General features: G+C 36.7%; 1 protein-coding gene across 7 annotated transcripts; it reads right to left on the reverse strand.

The window, feature by feature from the left end:
- Positions 1–1751: 1751 nt before the first annotated feature.
- On the reverse strand, positions 1752–20487 carry LOC129257135 (uncharacterized). Of its 7 annotated transcripts, XM_054895392.2 has the most exons (9): positions 20259–20368; positions 16113–16172; positions 13105–13381; positions 12383–12539; positions 11541–11682; positions 10575–10720; positions 9245–9408; positions 7130–7220; positions 1752–6717 (listed from the first exon to the last, which is right to left on the reverse strand). In XM_054895392.2, the coding sequence occupies exons 3-9, from the start codon at positions 13360–13362 to the stop codon at positions 6218–6220; spliced, it is 1458 nt and encodes a 485-aa protein (XP_054751367.2). In that variant the 5' UTR covers positions 13363–13381; positions 16113–16172; positions 20259–20368; the 3' UTR covers positions 1752–6217. The 7 variants fall into 7 exon arrangements, with proteins under 7 accessions (XP_054751367.2, XP_063953259.1, XP_063953261.1 ...); XM_064097189.1 differs by lacking the exon at positions 16113–16172 and having other exon boundaries at positions 20263–20487; XM_064097191.1 differs by lacking the exon at positions 16113–16172 and having other exon boundaries at positions 20234–20386.
- Positions 20488–20752: the final 265 nt, after the last annotated feature.

Below are 20752 nucleotides of genomic sequence, written 5' to 3' on the forward strand. Positions count from 1 at the left end.
TTGAAAAAATTGACAAGGAAAAAAATTAAGAATGAAAAAAAGTTTTCAACCCCAAATCAAGATTTTGGATTGAAAAAAGTGATGGGCAAAGAAAAAATGTTTTCATTCCAAAATACAGGCTGCTTTTGATCTAATTATCCATTACAAGTTATACCCAGCACCCAGGAAAAGGAATTCAGATTCAGATGGATAAATTTTATATCAGTTATCAACATCACTTTCTGAATATCATGTCAAAATATATCACAACAGAGATTTTCATTTGGAAAGGTCAAAATTTTTGCTCACAAATTTAAAGAAAAAAGTGTTGCCCCTTAATCTGCACCTCTAAAAACATTTAGCTCATTATGTTACTGCCCAGGACCAAAATCCAATTGAAACCAGTTGGATTTCCAACTGGTTTCAATTGGATTCAATTGGTTTCAACTGGTTTCAATTGGTTTTAACTGGAATATAAAAATTTCCATTTGAAACCAATTGAAACAATCCTAACTGGAACCAGTTGGGTAACTGGAAATGACTTCCAACTGGAAATGATTTCTAACTGGAACCAGTTGGGTAACTGGGAATCCTAACTGGAACCAGTTGGGTAACTGGAAATGACTTCCAACTGGAAATGATTTCTAACTGGAACCAGTTGGGTAACTGGAAATCCTAACTGGTACCAGTTGGGTAACTGGAAATGACTTCCAACTGGAAATGATTTCTAACTGGAACCAGTTGAGTAACTGGAAATCCTAACTGGAACCAGTTGGGTAACTGGAAATCCTAACTGGAACCAGTTGGGTAACTGGAAATCCTAACTGGAACCAGTTGGGTAACTGGAAATGACTTCCAACTGGAAATTATTTCTAACTGGAACCAGTTGGGTAACTGGAAATCCTAACTGGAACCAGTTGGGTAACTGGAAATGACTTACAACTGGAAATGATTTCTAACTGGAACCAGTTGGGTAACTGGAAATCCTAACTGGAACCAGTTGGGTATGCACACACCCAATAATATTTACTGACAATAACTGACACTTCGCTCCCTAATATAGGCCTTATTCTGAATTTATGTATGCAATTGCCCCCCCCCCCCCAGCAAAGAAATACAGAAATTACCATTAAACATCCAGGGCTTGGATGGCAGACTCATCCTACCCCTATCCTGATCCAATTTACACAAAATCAAACATGTCGATCAAATGAAGACCAGTCAAAGGAAACAGAAGAAGTGACCACTGGAGCTTGGTGGACTTTAAATACATGTTCTATAAGACATACTGTATTCCATTAAAATGGGAGACAATTTAGGTGTCTGCTGAAGAAAGATTTTTAGTATTGATACATAGTGATAAGACTCACTTTAATCTCATTTTTTAAAAGTGTTAGATCCATGATGGCACCTGTTTTTTTTGTTTTTTTGTTTTTACTGATAAGCAATTTACAAAATATATAAGAGCCCTTAGCACCATGAAAGGACAAATTATGAAGGTTGATATGTATGTGACTGCTATTTAACTTGAATTTCATAATGTGCGTTATGGATAAGATTGAAAGTATACTTATTCGTATAAATATTGATTTACTAAGGGGTTTTCGTGTGTTGGTGGGTGTGTGCATTAGTAAGTGTGTGGGTGTGTGCATTAGTAAGTGTGTGGGTGTGTGTATATGTGTGGTTTCAACAGGGGATAAGGGAGAGGAAGATCAAGAGTATCAAAACTAATCAAAAGACAAACTGAAGAAACCTTTCTTAAAATATAATCATTAATTCTGGATGATGGTTTAATCATAAGAGCAGCAAAACAGAATCACTTAGAGAGAATAGATTTGGTTTCTTTTATTTTTTTTTCTACTTTACATTTATATTTTCATAATAATCATGTAAACAATGTTACTTCAAACATTATTAGATAAATTTGTAAATACAGGTGAATCTGCCAAATCAAAACTAATGGGGCCACTATGATACATTTGATTCAGGCGAAATTCAACTTAGTAGATGCAAAGGTCCTACAAATAATACTACAGTACACTGCATGTACTATGCATATCTGGGGCCCTTTGCAATTAATCCACTAACAGGGAAAGGCCACTTATGCAGACTCAATTGTATAAGTTACCCTTATAATCTGAATGCTCATTTTTAAAGCAATACGGCTTATTCATACCACAGTAATAGTTCACTCATTCTTTTATATTGAATACTGACATTTTTAAAGCTATAGTTTACTTAAAGGTCAAGTCCGCCCCAGAAAAATGTAGATTTGAATCAATAGAGAAAAATCAAACAAGAATAACGCTGAAAATTTCATCAAAATCGGATGTAAAATAAGAAGTTATGACATTTTAAAGTTTCGCTTATTTTCACAAAACAGTTATATGCACAACTCAGCAACATGCAAATGAGAGTTGATGATGTCTCTCACTCACTATTTCTTTTGTTTTTTGTTTGAACTAAACAATATTTACAGATTTGACAATAAGGACCAGCTTGACTGAACCATAAAATGTTAAAATAACTGTAATTCCCCATGTTCAAGGAGGAAGAAATATTGTTTCACCTTCTAATATTTCACATTCTAATATTTCACATTTCATGTAATAAAATACAATTTAAGAAATATTGAGTGAGTGACATCATCAATCCCATCATTTGCATACCAACCAGGATGTGCATATAACTGTTTTGTAAAAAATAAGCAAAACTTTAATAAATATGTCATAACTTTCCTATTTTACATCCAATTTTGAGGAAATTTTCAGTGCTATGCTAGTTAGATATTTCTCTTTTTGTTCAAATCAACTCTTTCTTGGGGTGGACTTGTCCTTTAATTGCCTGACCTTGGGAAGGGTATTCCACAAATGAAGTGTGAGTTGGATTTACATTGAAATTCCTAGTTGTTAAAATATGCTAATAACATTCTTACTTGTTGTCACCAACAAGATTGCACCTTGAATATACACGCATTGGCAAATATTTAACTCTTTGTAAAACAGCCCAATGGTAACAGTGTAAAGATAGCACCAACTTGTAACAGTACACTGCTAGGCCCTCTTACATAAAGATTTGTAATCATTACAGAATATGAATGGCCAATCAAGATAAATGTTTCATGCACATTGATGGTTGGTTGGTTGGGTTTAGTGGTGATGGCCCTATCCCACTGATATCTGATAATTCACGCCAGGCATTGCGAGAGGTATTCCACCCTCCTCTGTACAGCTCTCGTCATTCGATTTTTGCTATTAATTGCACTGTGTGAAAGATATAGATTCACCTAGAAAAGGCGTAGTGCAGTATTAAACTGTCGACCATTTAACTATTGGCAATGAGAATTGTTGTTGACTACAACTCCGAGGCCCACAATTTCATATCCTCCATCATTATTGCATTTATTCAAAACAAACAATTTGCAAAAAAAAAAGATATGATACATATATGGATACTATATATACCAATACAAATGACTTGCTAGACTTTGCACCAATATGGCAGAACAATTCACATACGTTACAATGGTATCTAAAGGCAAGATAATGATAAACTAAAAAATCTACAATGCTAAAATACCTAAAACATAGAATAATGCCAAAATCTACATCAACAAATGAGCTAGTTACATGCAATATAATAAGTGTTACATGACAAATGTGTGTATATCAGACAACTATGAACAAACAAAGAATAAAATAGGATGAAGATGACAAACGAAATGAGGTGAAAAATAACATTTCATGCATACAACATAAAGAAAAGGGTACAATTAAAGAAACCAAAAATACTTGTAGCAAATACATTTCAATGACAAGAAGGAAACCATCTTAAACTTAAAATCATTATCTGTTAGATTTTGATATTTGTGAGAGTTTAGAAAAATCATTAAATTGGCAATACTGCATCAAAATGACAGGTAATAACTATCTAAATGTTTATTACTACAATATGAATTATTTATCCATTATTTTTTAAAGTGAAACTTGTCTCATGATAGCTCAAGATGAGAATGTATTTTACAATTTAATACACATTCACAGATACAAGCAACAAGTTAAGAGATAATGGAAAACTAAAACAAACTGTGATTACTAATATATATATAGCGTTTGTAAAAAAAAAAAAAAACTTTCATTCTGAAACAATATCAACAAATCAAAAATCATCATAGAGACTGTATTGAGGCTTCTCAACTTATGTAAACTGAAACTTTCTGCAAAATTTACTGGAAGGTGAACTACACAAATAATTTGCAAAATAATAACTTAAGTTGATTTAAAAAAAACCCATCAAATCTTAAATCTTACTGTTCTTGAAATTCTTTTCTCAGTAGTATATTGAAATTCCTTTAACATTTGAGTAACCAGGTTCATCTTTATGGCAATTTGATTGGAGTTATTATTATAGAGCATTTTAACAAACAAATATTGCAATATATTTACTTTAGAGTGCATATAAAAAATTTGGGAACCAGTGATTTCAAATATTTATTTTTCCTACATTTATTTACATGGAATTAAAAGTGCATGTATTTATACTGTGTCCTGAAAGAGAACAAACATAGTTCATCTGTGAATGGAATGTGCAAGATCATTAATACAGTAACAGAAAGTTTTTTATATTAAGGAAAATACTGATTAAGACACCTAATTTTAAAATTCAGAGACACGTCTTTCATGCACAAACTCTGCAAAGGTCTTTCCTTTGCTAATCCTATCATCATACATGTATACAGAGCAATGCGGAATATTGAAAAGCACATCAAGTATTTGAATCCTGCTATAAGACGACTATGCACATTTCATGACTGCTTTCTTGCATTCCCTATTGTTTTGACTATGATAAATAAGAGCATTAGTGACACAAAGATGCTTGTGGGATTAATGAAAGAGATGACAATGATATTTGGTAATCTGCATTATTGCCTGTTACATTATACAGTATATACAATTTTTGCATAAAAATCTCTAGGTTGAGTTTCTGCCAAAATAACCTTAGAATATAAAAAGAGAATGGGTATGGAGACTTCAGCTTTACTAACTATATCACATGCTTTCCACTGGACTTCTGATGTAATAATAATTTATTTCAATCACATTATGTAAATGAAATGCACGACCATTCCCACAATTTCACCTACATTCCACCTTTGTTGTGTAAAAGCAGAATATTGAAATTTACATTCACTTCCATTAATAGAGACAGACACTGCAGAGATCTAGAATACATGATATCATTTCAATTATTCTATATTCAACATATACTACATGTATATTGATAGAGTACTATGAAGTTTATTTACATGGTTAAAGCTTTTGAAAATGACAGAATAAATGTCTAAATGTGGCAATGTTAAAAGCAACTTGAGATCATTATATAGTACATCCTACAAACTATACTCAATTTACAATAAAAATAGTATCAGTACCTCAGCTTTTACACATTATGAAGAATAATTTTTATAAAATCATGTCTCACACACATTTTTTAAGAAGCTGAATTTAAAAAGAGTTGTACTTGAATGAGATCCTATTACTATTAAAACCAAAGATTTTTGCATATTTACAAGAAAGTAAACCCTAACCATTGCATGATTCAATCAGATTCAATCATGAAATGGCACTTCTGTTAAAAACACATCATCTGTTCACATTCTGTGATCATTGGTAACTTCAAAATTCTCCTTCATTTTTCTCAACATTTACCTCTTCTCATGAATTTCTAGTACAATAATAATTTTAGTTCATTACCCTACCTTGCATAAACTTAAAAGTATAAAAGTGTCCCAAATATAGTGAATAGGACATACATATTTTATGGGAATATCAAATTGGCAATGAAGAATACTGTTTGGAAAATCATTTTCATGATTAATATTATTTTTTCATACTTTTCCCAAGTTTGCTATAATGCTTGCATTGAAAGCCACACACATAGGCATTACACAATGTGTTTAAAACCATAAAAATTCAGTAAAATGTATACTATCATGACAATGAGAACTAATGAAGAATTTTTCTTTCTTAATTAATTAAGACGTTGTCAATAATGTCTTAATACATTTATTGATTTACCCACCTAGGTCCATATTCATAAGACCTTGATAAGTGTAGTAATCACCATCAAGTGACTAAATGTAGTAAGTTTGCAACTTACTACGAACACTTACTTCACCTAAATGTCCTTCTACTATTCAATTGCTACAGGTTTATCATCTAGCCCTGTATGGCCTAAGTCACATAAACATTTCAGACTCAGAATCAGACTCAAATTCCCAAGACTCACACTCGGACTCAGAACCCAGGGACTCTGACTCAGATTCTGCTTCGGACTCGGCCTCAGGCTCGGATTTGGGTAACTCATCAGCAGGAGTACATTTATGATTACCATACTTGATATTAAGGTGCTTGGTGATCTCTTCACTGAAATAGAACCATTTATTGCCATGTACCTCTTTGTCCACCTTGTCTGGGTGATAGTGACTGATGGCCTTCAAGAGCAGCTTCTTGGTAGCAAGTTTATCATCTAACTTTGCCCCTGGATCTCTAGGTGGCCATGTCTTATAGATTTCCTTGATAAAATCTACATTACACATTTCAGCAGCCATCTTTGAGAGTTTGTCAACGTCTTCCTTCATCTCCTTCAAGGCGGCTTCCTTGTCCTTGTCTTCCTCTTCTTCCTTGTTTAGACGTCTCTGGAACTCATTGACGAACTTTGTAGATTCCTTGAACCAATCTAAAAAAAACACCAGCAGAGATGAATGGTTTAACCAACCAGCGGTCCATTTGCAAAGAGTTGCAATTGACTCAAATTACACTAAGATTAATCTTAAATGGTGTAATTAATATGAAATTAGATCAATGACAATTTCAGTTGATTTGAATCTATTGCAACTATTTGTAAGAGGGGGCCTTCAAAAAGTGCAAGCCTATTTTTCTTAGAATTATTACAGAATATTACCACTGTTAGATAGGATTGCATTTGTATGGCCCACCAGAGCAAATTAGATTATGCACTCTATCCCTAACCTTCTTGTAAAACGGCTGTTGTTCTGAGATCAACCTGATTTCCAAAGAGAGACTTGTGAAATTTGAAAAAAAAAATTAATGAAAGACATTCTTCTCTTTATTTTTATTAAATTACTCACCAACATCATGAAATGTCCTTGGAGTCATGCTTAAAGCCAACTGAATTGCTTTCTTGTAGTAATCCTTCCCTCGAGATGAAGCTTTAAGGACCTAGCAACAAAAGATCAACATGATGATCAGTCATATAAGTCGTCAGTCAAAGTTTGCTGGCAATCATATTCTGCCTAAATCACATCACATCTTACCCCAAAACGCTGGGATTCAACACCTCTTGGTTATCCATCTTGAGGACTCACCCATAAAAATTCTACAGTAAATCTACAAATCCTTACTAGGTTCTAAACCTTATCTAAGCTTACCCTTTAAACCATAACCCTGGAATATATGGAATTGCAATCCAATGGCAACCCATGACCTTTTATTATGAAATACAAACAATTGCCACCAACCTAAACATAAACATAGGATTGGAATAGTTTTACAATACATGAGTAAGTAAACTTCTATTATAAATAAATAGAACATGAGCTTATAACAATAAACAAGGCAAAAGCGATTTTGTGTCTTGCCCACTTATGAAAATAACAAGATATATCATGATTTGCGAGGGCACGCAACAGAATTGTATCAAAACTTCATTGTGTAATGACTGGGATGGAATAACACTTGTCATAAGAGCCTTGCACGTAAACTTAAATGTTGACCTGAAAATGACCTTTGACCTTACCATGTGACCTCTGACTGCAGCATAACATGCAGGTCCCCCAAGTCCATCTACCTTCCAAGTTTGGTTGAAAAGTGACTTACGGTTGCGGAGTTAGGTGTCATAAGAGTCTTGCATGTAAACTTTAACGTTGACCTGAAAATGACCTTTGACCTTACCATGTGACCTCCGACTGCAGACTCACATGCAGGTCCCCAAGTCCATCTACCATACAAGTTTGGTTGAAAAGTGACTCACGGTTGCGGAGTTAGTTGTCATAAGAGAGTCTTGCATGTAAACTTTAACGTTGACCTGAAAATGACTTTGACCTTATCATGTGACCTCTGACTGCAGCCTAACATACAGGTCCCCCAAGTCCATCTACCATCCAAGTTTGGTTGAAAAGTGACTTACGGTTGTAGAGTTAGGTGTCATAAGAGGGTCTTGCATGTAAACTTTAACGTTGACCTGAAAATAACCTTTGACCTTACCATGTAACCTCCGACTGCAGCGTAACATGCAGGTCCCCCAAGTCCATCTACCATCCAAGTTTGGTTGAAAAGTGACTCACGGTTGCGGAGTTAGGTGTCATAAGAGAGTCTAGCATTTAACGTTAACGTTGACCTGAAAATGACCTTTGACCTTATCATGTGACCTCCGACTGCAGCATTACATGCAGGTCCCCCAAGTCCATCTACCATCCAAGTTTGGTTGAAAAGCGACTTACAGTTGCGGAGTTAGGTGTCATAAGAGAGTCTTGCATGTAAACTTTAACGTTGACCTGCATGTAAACTTTAACGCTGACCTGAAAATGACCTTTGACCTTACCATGTGACCTCCGACTGCAGCATAACATGCAAGTCCCCCAAGTCCATCTACCATCCAAGCTTGGTTGAAAAGCGACTAACGGTTGTGGATTTATGTGTCATTAGGTTTGTGACGGACGGACGACATTTGGATCCCTAAGTCTCACCTTCACCTCTGGTGGGCGAGACAAAAAAATCATCAAACATATTTTAATCAAAGCAATAAACACATAAAAGATTAAAGGGATGGCTATGCCTATGGCTAGATTATACTGGTTGGCCCCTTTAATCTTCAGGGTGATTTACAGAAGAAACTTGATATGAAGTCCTCTATTCCCAAATCCCCATCTTATAAAGATTTGTCATTAATGTTTTGATGTATGTATTATGAAGCCCAAATGGAATGGCCAACCCTGAAAGATAATGTTAGCCATTTGAGAATAGAATGATAACAAAATATAAAACAGCAATGAAACACACACTTCTGTGCAGTTACTGAAAACGTGTGTATTGGTCCCAAGCTTGATACCACCTCCCTCCCCCATCTAAGTTCTGAATTAGATAGAATTCTTATAACGTTGATAGGATTCCTCCTAGTATTGCTAGACTGGCTACCTTGATGGTACCAAAGACCTATTTGAATTGTTCTGTCAAAGAGGACTTACTTTCCCATATACACATCCAAGTCGACTGTAAGCTATAGCCTCCTGCTCCAAGTCTTTATCCCTGCACAACATAGCAGCTTGTTTGTAGAAGTCTATCACTGTCCAGATTGCATCTGTATTGATTGTTTCTTGCTCATTCAAGTCCTCGTGTAACAGTTCATCACCTTAGTAAATCAAAGTAGCAGAGTAGAAAATGCACAAAGTAAGACATAATGTTAAGTGTCATCAATGCATTAGGCATTAGACTCTGACTAGTTCCTAAAATCTGTTTCCAACGCTCACATCACAGCCTATCCCCAAGTGCATTATAAACAAAGCGTGGCAATATTATGTTGAGTCACAGTTCCCAGCCTAAATTTCACAAATTGATTTGTATCTGAATATGAGGTAACAATGTTGAAAAAAAAAACAAATATGATGATACTGGGCTAAGGTGTTATAATAGATGATAATAAACTACTTTGGCAAGACCATGGTGAATATGTTTGTAATTATAAGCTGCTCTCGCCATAATGAAAAGAGCTAAACCATTCAATGATATACTGACAAAATGTATTTAATCAAAAGTCAAATACTAGAACTGAGAATACTATCTCTCCAACCTCTGCTCATTTTATACAAAGAATATCAGGAGTAAATAGCGATTGTATGTTTACATGAATTATAATCTTCGATTTTAATTACAGAGCCTACCCCAAAGACTACCCGAATGACCAGAACCACCATCTAACCACCTCACTGGTAAATATATAGTCTCCCTTTCTCTGTTTCTTCAAATGTAAGTTACCAAATATTTGTTTCCCATTAATATACACAACGATTCCGTTCTGTTCACTACCCCTTCTTTTGTTACTTTTTTGTTACCATTCTCTACAGTACTTTTCTGTTACCTTTCTGTAACTCTTTTACTATCATGACCTTATTCATATGTGTTTTTTTTTATGTTTGTTTCTATGAATACATGCCTGATGAAGGCCCAAAGAACGGCCAAAAGCTTGCCGAATAAGATCCGATCTGAAAGCTATGTCTTGCACCAATCTCTCCATTTTATGTCTACTAATAGTGTATTCATTTTGTAGTTTTTTTATTTTATATATACTTGTTTTGTTTTAATGCTTTTAGAGCCCATTTTCATACCAGCTTTGGCTGAAAGGGCACCCTATTGAAATAATGTTTAAATAAATAAATAATTACATAAATTACAGGTTGGCAGTTGGCAACTGCTTCAAAGTAAATCTCTATCTCTTTATTCAGGCATTGACAGAGACAAGCAATGTTCAACACATAGGGGCAAATGACATTATTAAACTATATCAGGGAGGAATCTTACCAGAGACTCGAGCAATGACAGATTCAGCAATACACGTATGAAGGTAAACATCTTCTCTTAAGATAGCGACTTCGGTCTTGATGAACAGGTCCTGGCAGCTCAGTCTCTCTGCTTCTTGGATAGGAAAATAGCATTCCTTCATGTATCTAGAATGGGAAGGTGAGAAAGGAGATAGTGTGAATGAACCATTACAATGCATGATTGGGAAAAGTGAAGATAGTGTGAATGACCCATTACAATGCATGATTGGAAAAAGTGAGAAAGAAAATAGTGTGAAAAAAAAACTGTGAATGTACAATTAGAATGCATGATTAGGAAAAAAGACAAAGAAGATAGTGTGAATAAACCATTGTAATAGATAATTTGGAAAAGGGAGAAAGATGATGGTGTGAACGAACCAAATGTTGCAATGTATAATTTGATAAGTGAGAAAAAGGATGATGTGAAGAACCATTATAATGTACGATTGGGAAAGGTGAGAAAGAACATTGTGTGAATGAACCATTATGATAATGCATAATTGGGAAGTGTGAAAAAAAAATGGTGTGAATGAACCATTGTAATGTATGATTGGGAAAGTGAGAAAGAAGATGTGAATATGTATTATACTTTTATGGTCAGGGGTTAAAGAATGTGTGAATGAAACATTATAATGTATGATTGCAAGAGCATTATATTGCTTAAAATAGTGCATGAGTGAAAAGCGCCACTAGGATGTTAAGAAAAGCTTTTCAGATTGCTTTTTTTCAACACCATTCAGACAACAAGAAAGAACCACTCTGTTCATTTTACTGAAGTATATTGTAACATTGGGCCCTGTTTTGCTACATTTAACAATACAATTAAGGCTATGCAATATTAACAGACTATCTGAAATCGTGTGTATTAAATTTTTAATCCTAGATGTCTTGAGGGATCTAACAGAGTTTGTAGATTTGATTATTTCATCTTAGAAGTGATACTGACCTGTAACAGTCCTTGTACTCTCTATCTTGCCAGGCAGTAACACCCTCATGAAAGAGAAGTGTTGCATACTGAATGTATCCATTAGCCTTTAGTCTACAGTCTGGAACAAAGCTTAGAAGCTCACTAAATCCAGCTATTCTGTCTGAGAGTAACCAGTCAGAAATATATAATTTACATAATTGGTATGGTGTGTAAAGCAATTTCCAATCGACCAGTATTTCAAATATTTATTTACGATAAAGAAAATACAAACAATTATAAAGTCAAAATGTTATGAGAGAATGATAACATAATACAAATATTGTATAGGGTATTTTTGGACTTCCATTGTATCTATCGGACCTCTGACAAAAGTCTTTGATATATCAGGCCTCATAAAAAGGTAATTTATAGAGCAGGGGATCTCCTGCGTGTTGAGCAAAGCAAGCAAAGTGTCACAACGTGGAGTCCAGGGGCAAACATACGGGCCCTTTCCAGGGTTGAGGGAACAGAGCCTCTAAAAGCTTTTAAACATGAGACCTTTTGATATGACTTTTATTTACCTTTGATCTTTTACCTCATTAACTTACAGATAACCCTCATTGGACCTAACTGTTAAGTTTCATAAAATCCATCTACAGTTGTGTTGTGAATTCTGTACCAAGATGACAAGAAACATAATGCCCTAGACTACCTTCATGTGAGAGGCTTATAAAAATTAACATGCAAAGACCAGTTTATGCAATGGGTTGGTTTATTTCTTTCTTCTCATTGATTGCCTTCTGATCCAACTAAATATTTTCAATGATTGTCTCAATCCTTTCTCTAAGTTTCCATAAACAGATTGAGGTTTTTACACATACCCTTGGTTTCTAAAGTAGCTAACCAGTCAGTGGTTTCTTTCAGACAGTTCTCCCAAGATACTTCCAATTTGACGCCCCATGATAAGCTCTTGCAGAACCTGTTCACATGTGACATGCCCAAATATTTCAAGGCTTCTTTGTAATTCTTCCGGATATTCTATATGTATTTCCCGAAAAACAGAAAAAGATAAATATGTTATTGACAAATTCTTGAGAATAAATCATAACATTATCACGTTCATTTTGAAATGACCAAAGGCACACCAGATACATCTACATACAAAAATAGACATAAGTTTTGTAAAGATCTTCATCATGGAGTCATTCTTAGAATACCTCCAGTTATGACTACAAATAATAAAGCCATATCAATCTTGATTTTATGGCCCCATGAAAAACCATTTTTACAAGATTTACAACTCACAACATGAAATTTACTTTGACTGGCTACTGAACCCTGACATCAAGAAAGTTACCATAATGGCAACATTAGCCTACCATAGTCATAAAGTTCTTATGAAATGGACTCCTAATTGATCGAACGCAAATTTTTTCAATATAATTGACAAATAGGCCTAATTCATGAAATACTTCCTGTGCTAGGTCAGTTTTCTTTCTCTTATATTCTCTTCAAGAGTTCGCACATAATAAACATCAACCCTTCCAAGTGAGAGTAATCATATCAATTTTAATATTAAGAAAATATCACTTCCAGAACTGACCGTTACTTCTCTAATTGGAGAACTCTCTAGGTAAGTGCTAGCCAACTTCCAGGATGCCAAACCAATGTTCTTCATCGCAGAAACCTCCTCATCTTCATTGGTCTTCCAATCAAGAGCATTCCTGTAACACATGAGGGCGTTATCAAGCCTCAAGAGACGGATTGTGGGACCATAGTTATCGGTAGCCGACTTGTAGAAGGTATTCCCTCGCTCCCTTTGCTGTTCTGAATAACTCTTGTTCACAGTAGTGGTAGCCATAATGCAGCAAAGGGCCAAGCTAGCAATCAATAAAATTATAACATTGTCGTTTTATTGTCTGTGGTCAAAATAAAAATGATAGTTGGGTGTCTAGCTCATGGGCTGTATCCCATGGCTTAAAAATGTAGGCCTATTGTTCATAGGCCCTTTCAGTCAGGGTGACCAGATTTGGACAGTCAAAATACAGAGCACTTCAAGGTCAGATCAGAGTCATAATGAACCTAATATTTACAAAGGGATAAACATGGTGTACAGGCAAAATTTCTAAAAAGCTACAAGGAAGCAAGAATTGTGACCTTTTTCTGAATTGAACTTTGTGATAGATGTTGAGAGACTATTAAGGACGTTCCATAGTTAAAATGAAGTCCATGTCATTTTCACCAAATTTTGCAGAGTTACTTTGGTATCTACATGTATGCATTATGAAAATGCAAAAAATAATATAGATTCATGTGCTTATTTTTTTCTATGGGACTTCAAAATCAACGTATTTCAATGATATGAAATGGTGCGCAATCAAGAGAATCACGCCTCTCTTAGACAAAACGAATTCACCAAATGAGTTTAAATTATCTTTACTCTGTCAATATCGCATCAAACTTTCAGGATATGTAACTAAGTAGATATCAAGGTAATAGAATATCTTTTAATTTGCAAACTATATCTATTTGGAGTTAGCAGCGCCCTCATTTGACAAGAATGGTGCAAAAACTTCCAAAAAACAAATCTTCATTTATAAGACGTGAATCTATTCGAAAATAAAAAAAATAGAGTTTAAGCTGCATTTTATTCAAAATCCATGTCATTTTCATCAAATTCTGCAAAATTGTAGAATGCATAATTTCCAAGGTATAGGGAAGTTAAAAATATGGGGTCCATGTGCTCGTTTTTGAACTATCAGTGTCTAAAGTGTTGCGAGTTGGCTTGAAACAGCCCAAAATGCGCTGAAAACGTGCAAAAGTCTAATAATACCATCCAAAATGTCTAATATACCAATGGTTCTGTAGTTCTGCTCCCAAACATTGAAAATCCATGTCATTTACATCATACTCTCTAGATTTGTAGAGGAATATATTTCAAAGACGTTAAAATGTTAACAATAAGGGGTCCATGTGCTCGTTTTCAAACTATCAGTGTCTAAACTGTTGCGAGTTGGCTTGAAACACCCCAGAATGCTCTGAAAATGTGCAAAAGTCTGATAATACTGTCCAAAATGTCTAATATACCAATGGTGCCGTGGTTTTGCTCCCAAACATTGAAAATCCATGTCATTTACATCATACTATCTAAATTTGTAGGGGAATTTATTCTGAAGACGATAAAGTATTAAAAACACAGGATGTTCACTGATACTTGATTACTCTTATGTCCAAGTTTCATGAATCAGATCCATAAACTTTCAAAGTTATGATGGTAATTCAACAAATCCCCCCAACTTGGCCAAAGTTCATTGACCTTAAATGACCTTTGACCTTGGTCATGTGACCTGAAATTCGCACATGATGTTAAGTGATACTTGATTACTCTTATGTCCAAATTTCATGAATCAGATCCATAAACTTTCAAAGTTATGATGGTAATTCAACAGATACCCCCAACTTAGCCAAAGTTCATTGACCCTAAATGACCTTTGACCTTGGTCATGTGACTTGAAACTCAGGCACGATGTTCAGTAATATATAAATAATGCATGCAGCCGAGTGCGTTAGTGGAAATGCAGAGCACGCGCCCGAGGTTTCTTTAGATAGGTGCCGCACTGTGCACGAGGCGCTGGCAAGTGCCCAGTGTGCACCATCTGAAGAATGCATCTTTTATGCACGACAGAGCAAGTGCATTTTTTGTTTTATAAAATAGCAGCACAGAAACAAATTCTTTAAAAGTTTGAGTACAGTTTTGTTGGACTGCTTGAGCATGCAATGTCAATTTTCGTTGAGCACCTTTTGCACTGCCGTGCATGCACAAAAAAAGTTGAATGTCATGTGACGCCTATTGGCCAATCGCGATGCCTGAAATAATACACCTATTTTATAATACTTGATTAAACTTATGTCCAAGTTTCATGAACTAGGTCCATATATTTTCTAAGTTATGATGACATTTCAAAAACTTAACCTTAGGTTAAGATTTTGATGTTGATTCCCCCAACATGGTCTAAGTTCATTGACCCTAAATGACCTTTGACCTTGGTAATGTGACCTGAAACTCAGGCAGGATTTTCAGTAATACTTGATTAACCTTATGGCCAAGTTTCATGAACTAGGTACATATACTTTCCACGTTATGCTGTCATTTCAAAAACTTCGGTTAAGATTTGGTGTTGACGCCGCCGCCGTCGGAAAAGCGGCGCCTATAGTCTCACTCTGCTATGCAGGTGAGACAAAAACAGCGAAAAGGAAAGAGTGAAATATGTTACTTTTTTAATGTTATGTCAAAATCTATCACAAAATCAACATTTGTAATAAAGCCTCTTCATCTGGCAGGTGCGTAGCCAGGGGGCGGTGCCCTCCGAAAAGGTCCCTCCCCCCCCCCCCAAATAAAAAAAGGGGGAAAAAAGAGAAAAAGAAAAAACGAAATGAGAAAATGGAGGGTGTATAACTCAATTGTTTTTCCTCCTTGTTTTTTTTGTCAAAAGAATAAAAACCTTAACGAAACGTTCTATTATAATTAGGTCTACACTCATGATTTAATTAAAAATAGCAGCCATCTGTAAGGTTTAAAATGGTTAAATACCCAGAGGTATCGAGACCCACCTGCTGATATAGCACTGGGGTACAGGATGAAAGGGTTAGGCCCAGTGGCCCTAGAATGTTCTACAACCAAGATAAAAAGAAAAGACGGGAATTAAAGAAAAGAAAAGGAAAAGTGTAAGGTAAGATATCTATCTCAAAGTTAGATTCGCACGAAAAGGTTTTTTCCCGCTTGCCTCACTCGCTTGGAACATTTAAAGCAACTTTATTCCCACACGCTATATGCTGTACATTGTGCCCCCTCTTATTAATTTTTTTACTCATCACGCTACTGCCACACAGAGGTTTGCCCTAATGATCGTGGATATCATTAAAAATATCATTTTCATAATCATACCATGGGAATTTTTTGGCTCCACCCCCCGACCCCTGTATCGATTTTGATTTGATAGGGGCCTATACCTGATGTAAGCTTCAATATAAAATCATAAAGGAAAGGACGCTTTGAATACAGGCCAACCAGCCTAACGACATTGCAATGTCACTTGACAACCAGTATTAAACAAGGATGTGTACAACCCTATGGTTGTACACAAGTTGAGCTAGTTCTGGACCACTCATTCAATGAACAAGCCAGGTTATGATATAACCTTGTTCTCGGTTACATCTCCATGTGTTGCAAAATAAGAGTAGCAATGTTTGGCTTATTTTCTCTTTTCTTTGGGACAAATGCTTGATTTTTTTACACTGTCTGTTTCCATCATAGCTATTCATCATATAACTTGGCTCTTAAGAAAATTTGATTCTTTAAATTATTTTTTCTTAATTAAAAATAGAGATTGAAAAATGAAAATTTTCTTACTATATTACTTTCCACCAATAGAGGGCGTACACAAAAATATGCCCAAAATTTAAGTTTTTGAGCGCTCTGGTGAATACAAAAATTATTCCCTGGTTACTAATGAAAAATAAATTGCAACTGTATGGAAATTAGTAATTTTGGTCACAAAAGTGACATTTTAATGATTTTTTAAAGTGTGTGCTGTGTACAGCATTGGCATACCATAGTCCTACATGTGTAGATTCCCCACAGGCAGGATGATTGCAGTGAACAAGTGGTTCTGGACAAAGAATTCGATACCCCCAAGAAAAGAACAGGCGAGTACTACTCAGTAGCGTACCTAGGATTTTCTATAGGGGGGGCAAAACCGTCCAAAAAATTTGACAAGCAAAAAAAAAAAAACACAAAAAAAAGGTCTTCAACCACAAATATATCGTTTCGAACCAGAAAAAAATTGACAAGCAAAAAAAAAAAAAAAAAGGTTTTCAAGCTCATCAGGGCAGGCGCGTAGCCAGGGGGGGCGGTGGGGGCAGTCGCCCCCCCCCCCAAAAAAAAAAACTTCCCCAAAAAGGAAAAAAGAAGGGAAAAAGAGAGGAGAAAAGGAAAAGGGAAGGGAGGAAAGGGAAGAAAGGTAGCTTTGTGGTTTTTTTTCTTTTTATTCTTTTTTTTTTTAAAAGAGAAACTCCTTCACTCTTGCTCTATATTTATATATGAATTTTGCTTCCGTGCGGTGAAATGACAATATTGAAGATCTCCATTGTTTCCCCCACCCTTTCTCTAACCCTGTTTTTCCACCTCAGCTATATGTGTTTCTTGCCAGTTAAAGTTCAAATGTATACATTAGGGCATGGAATTAGAGTAAGGTTAGGCCGAAGTATATGAAGTTATCTTTTTTTTAATTGATCGCGCAACTTCTGGTTGGGTCGGCTCCGGGCTGGTAAAATCTTTATATCAATTTCTGCCGTCACCTCCATAAAGTCAACTTCTCCCGCTTTTCAGCTCATTACTAAACAACCATAAATTTTGGGGCAAACAGGTTCCTAATTTAAAAAGAGGAAGGTTTAAAATTTGTGTCGTATTAGATAAAAAAGTACAATATTTTTTTTATCAAATTCTATTAAACTTCTTGTCATTTCCCTGCACATTCATCTCCTGTCCTGTTTTGCGCCCTCAGGATAAGTCAAAGAAATTAGACATCCTTTACATATAATTTCAATAAATCACAGAAGTTTCAACTTTTTGCGCACTATTTTTCTTGTAATGAAGTTAAATAATCTTAGAAAATTAACTGAATTAGAGCTGATGGGGTATTGGAGATATCTGCATTTTGATGAAACGTCCGCCCTTTGAAATTTCAGAATTTCGTTGCTCTGCGCGGGGAGGAATACCTTCCTCCCAGGATATACACTTCTTCTCCTCTGTTTTGGGAGTTAAAGATATGCACTGTCGCTAAATTGTTTGTAATCAAATCTGATCTTTCCAAGGGAAGTATTCAATATATGTTTGAGAATACCCTTTTTTGGGGACCCTTTTCATGGGAAAAAAATGATAAAACGCTTTAGATTCCGCGCTTTGCGCGGGGTTATTATTATTTAAATTTCCTCCATTGTATTCCTTTTTTGTGCATTCACAATCTTTTTTGAAAACAAGGTTCAAAATCACAATATAGTCAATTGAATTGGAGCTGATGTATAGGTACTAGAGACAAGAGAGACGGCTCCTTTTCATTCTAATTTATGAAACACCAAAAGCTTCGCGCTTCAGGGGGAAACTCCCCCTCCCTGCACCCACCCCCTAGGGAGCGCGCTTCGCGCGCTCTGTAAGTGTTGGCACGCTTCGCTTGCATTTACCGCCCCCTCCAAAATGAAATCCTGGCTACGCGGTTGCGTCAGGGGGGGCAAAAAAGGTCTTCAAGCTCGTCAGGGGGGGCAAAAAAGGTCTTCAGGGGGGCACGGATACGTCCTTTGCATGGGTTGTGACTCGTCAGGGGGGGAGACTGCCCCCCGTAGCGTAGGTACGCTAGTGGTACTACTACTAGTCATACTGGGCCGGAGCCCAGGAGTCCACCGTGCATTTACACATAGACACGGGACTAGGGTCGATTGTGGTCTCAATAACTTGGAAAGAAAATTGTGAAAACAAAAATTATGCACTTACCACGATTATAATTATGGATGAAGGTCTATCGTGTGGCAGTATCCCGACATAGAGGCACAGACTGGAACCGCAAAAAAAGAAAAGTTCTCTCCTTCTACCCCAGTCTCGATCGGCCATTTTGTTATGAATTTTGAAAGAATTAGGAGAGGTATCGCGACAGAACTTTTTTAGGTTCCAGTCTGTGCCTCGATGTCAGGATACTGCCACACGTGCACACGATAGATCTTCATCCATATAATCGTGGTAAGTGCATAATTTCTGTTTTCACAATTTTCTTTCCAAGTTATTGAGACCACAATCTACCCTAGTCCTGTGTCTATGTGTAAATGCACGGTGGACTCCTGGGCTCCCTGGGTTAATTATACTCCAAAAGTAGTATCTAGGGCCTAATGTAGACATTTTTTGTGAGATCTAGACTCTAGATCTAGTAATTTACGTCCAACTTTTATTCGGTGTGCACTCACTTTTTCAACACTAAAAACGATCGACATATTGTTGCCTAGAGTGGGCAGGAGGTTTTTTAAATTATTGAAGTAGTCTAGGCTTTTTTAAACTAAAAAGTCCCTAGGCTAGGCCTAGCGCCTAGGCCATGCCCCCTAGCCTAGTCTAATGGTGCAACGCATGATTGAGATAGCCGGGCTAAAGTTACTCCGATAGTCGTCTGTGTACGAGAAAAAAAAAGATTTTAAAATGTTTAAAAACTCCTCCAAACAGACGGCTAGTGCTGCCAGTTGTCTTCGTAACCAAGGCCAGGCCGCCAGCTCCAGCCCAGGCCAGGGGGCTCTGCCGCGAAACCCGCTCTGCTGCTGCATTCATTGGGCTTGGATAACTCAGTACCAGGTAACTGGCCTGAGAATGAGATGCGGTAGCCTTACTTCGAGCGAAGTTCGTGCAGGCTCCACTTCACTAACGCTACACTGTAGGTGGAGCGTATAGTGTAGCGGTCGTGAAGTGGAGTGGAGCCTGCATGCACGAACTTCGCTCGGGTATACCCTTCGCTCGAGGTACGGTACCGGTACGGTAGCCCGAACAGTACCGGGGAACGGTGGGGGTACGGTACGGTACACGAATTGCAATCTGCGTAAAATATTCGTGCATGCCACAAATAAATAAAAAAACAAATCAGCTCTCTCTCTCTCTCTTTCCCTTCTCCTGTCAATAAAAGTTATTAGGCCTAATAAATTACAGAAAATAGTATTCATCTTAAATACTTGCTCGACTACTTAGTTTGGCTTTTCCGCGTGGTCAATATAAATATACTCGGTTCCGGTGCGTCGACTTGGTTAGCCTAGCCGGCTTGCTGTTGCCCGCGGCCCAAGCCAGGCCACAGGACCAGGCCGCGCTCTTTGGCCTTCAGCGCATCATATCAGCGGAGTAAATGTATCCACCTAGCTTTGCATGGGGATTCCCCGCACCGCGCGCGGTGTTCACGCATATGCTGTGGGGTATCTCCAAAACATCAACGTCTTGCCCCCCCCCCCCCCCCCCTCCCGCTACTATACCGTACCACCCTTTCTCTCCGGGGTAATCCCCCCTCTCTATTCTATATCCTCTCCTTGTTCTTCTTGCCTCCCTTTCTTTCTCTTTACACTGACAATGTTTCACCTTCTTGTTAGGTAAGCGCGGGGAGGACCCGGGGGGCCACTTACATTGACGAGTGGATACCATGTGCGACCAAAAAAATCACGTAAAAAGGATGTCTTTT

Source organism: Lytechinus pictus, chromosome 3, assembly GCF_037042905.1.
Source record: "Lytechinus pictus isolate F3 Inbred chromosome 3, Lp3.0, whole genome shotgun sequence".
Lineage (NCBI taxonomy): Eukaryota > Metazoa > Echinodermata > Echinoidea > Temnopleuroida > Toxopneustidae > Lytechinus > Lytechinus pictus.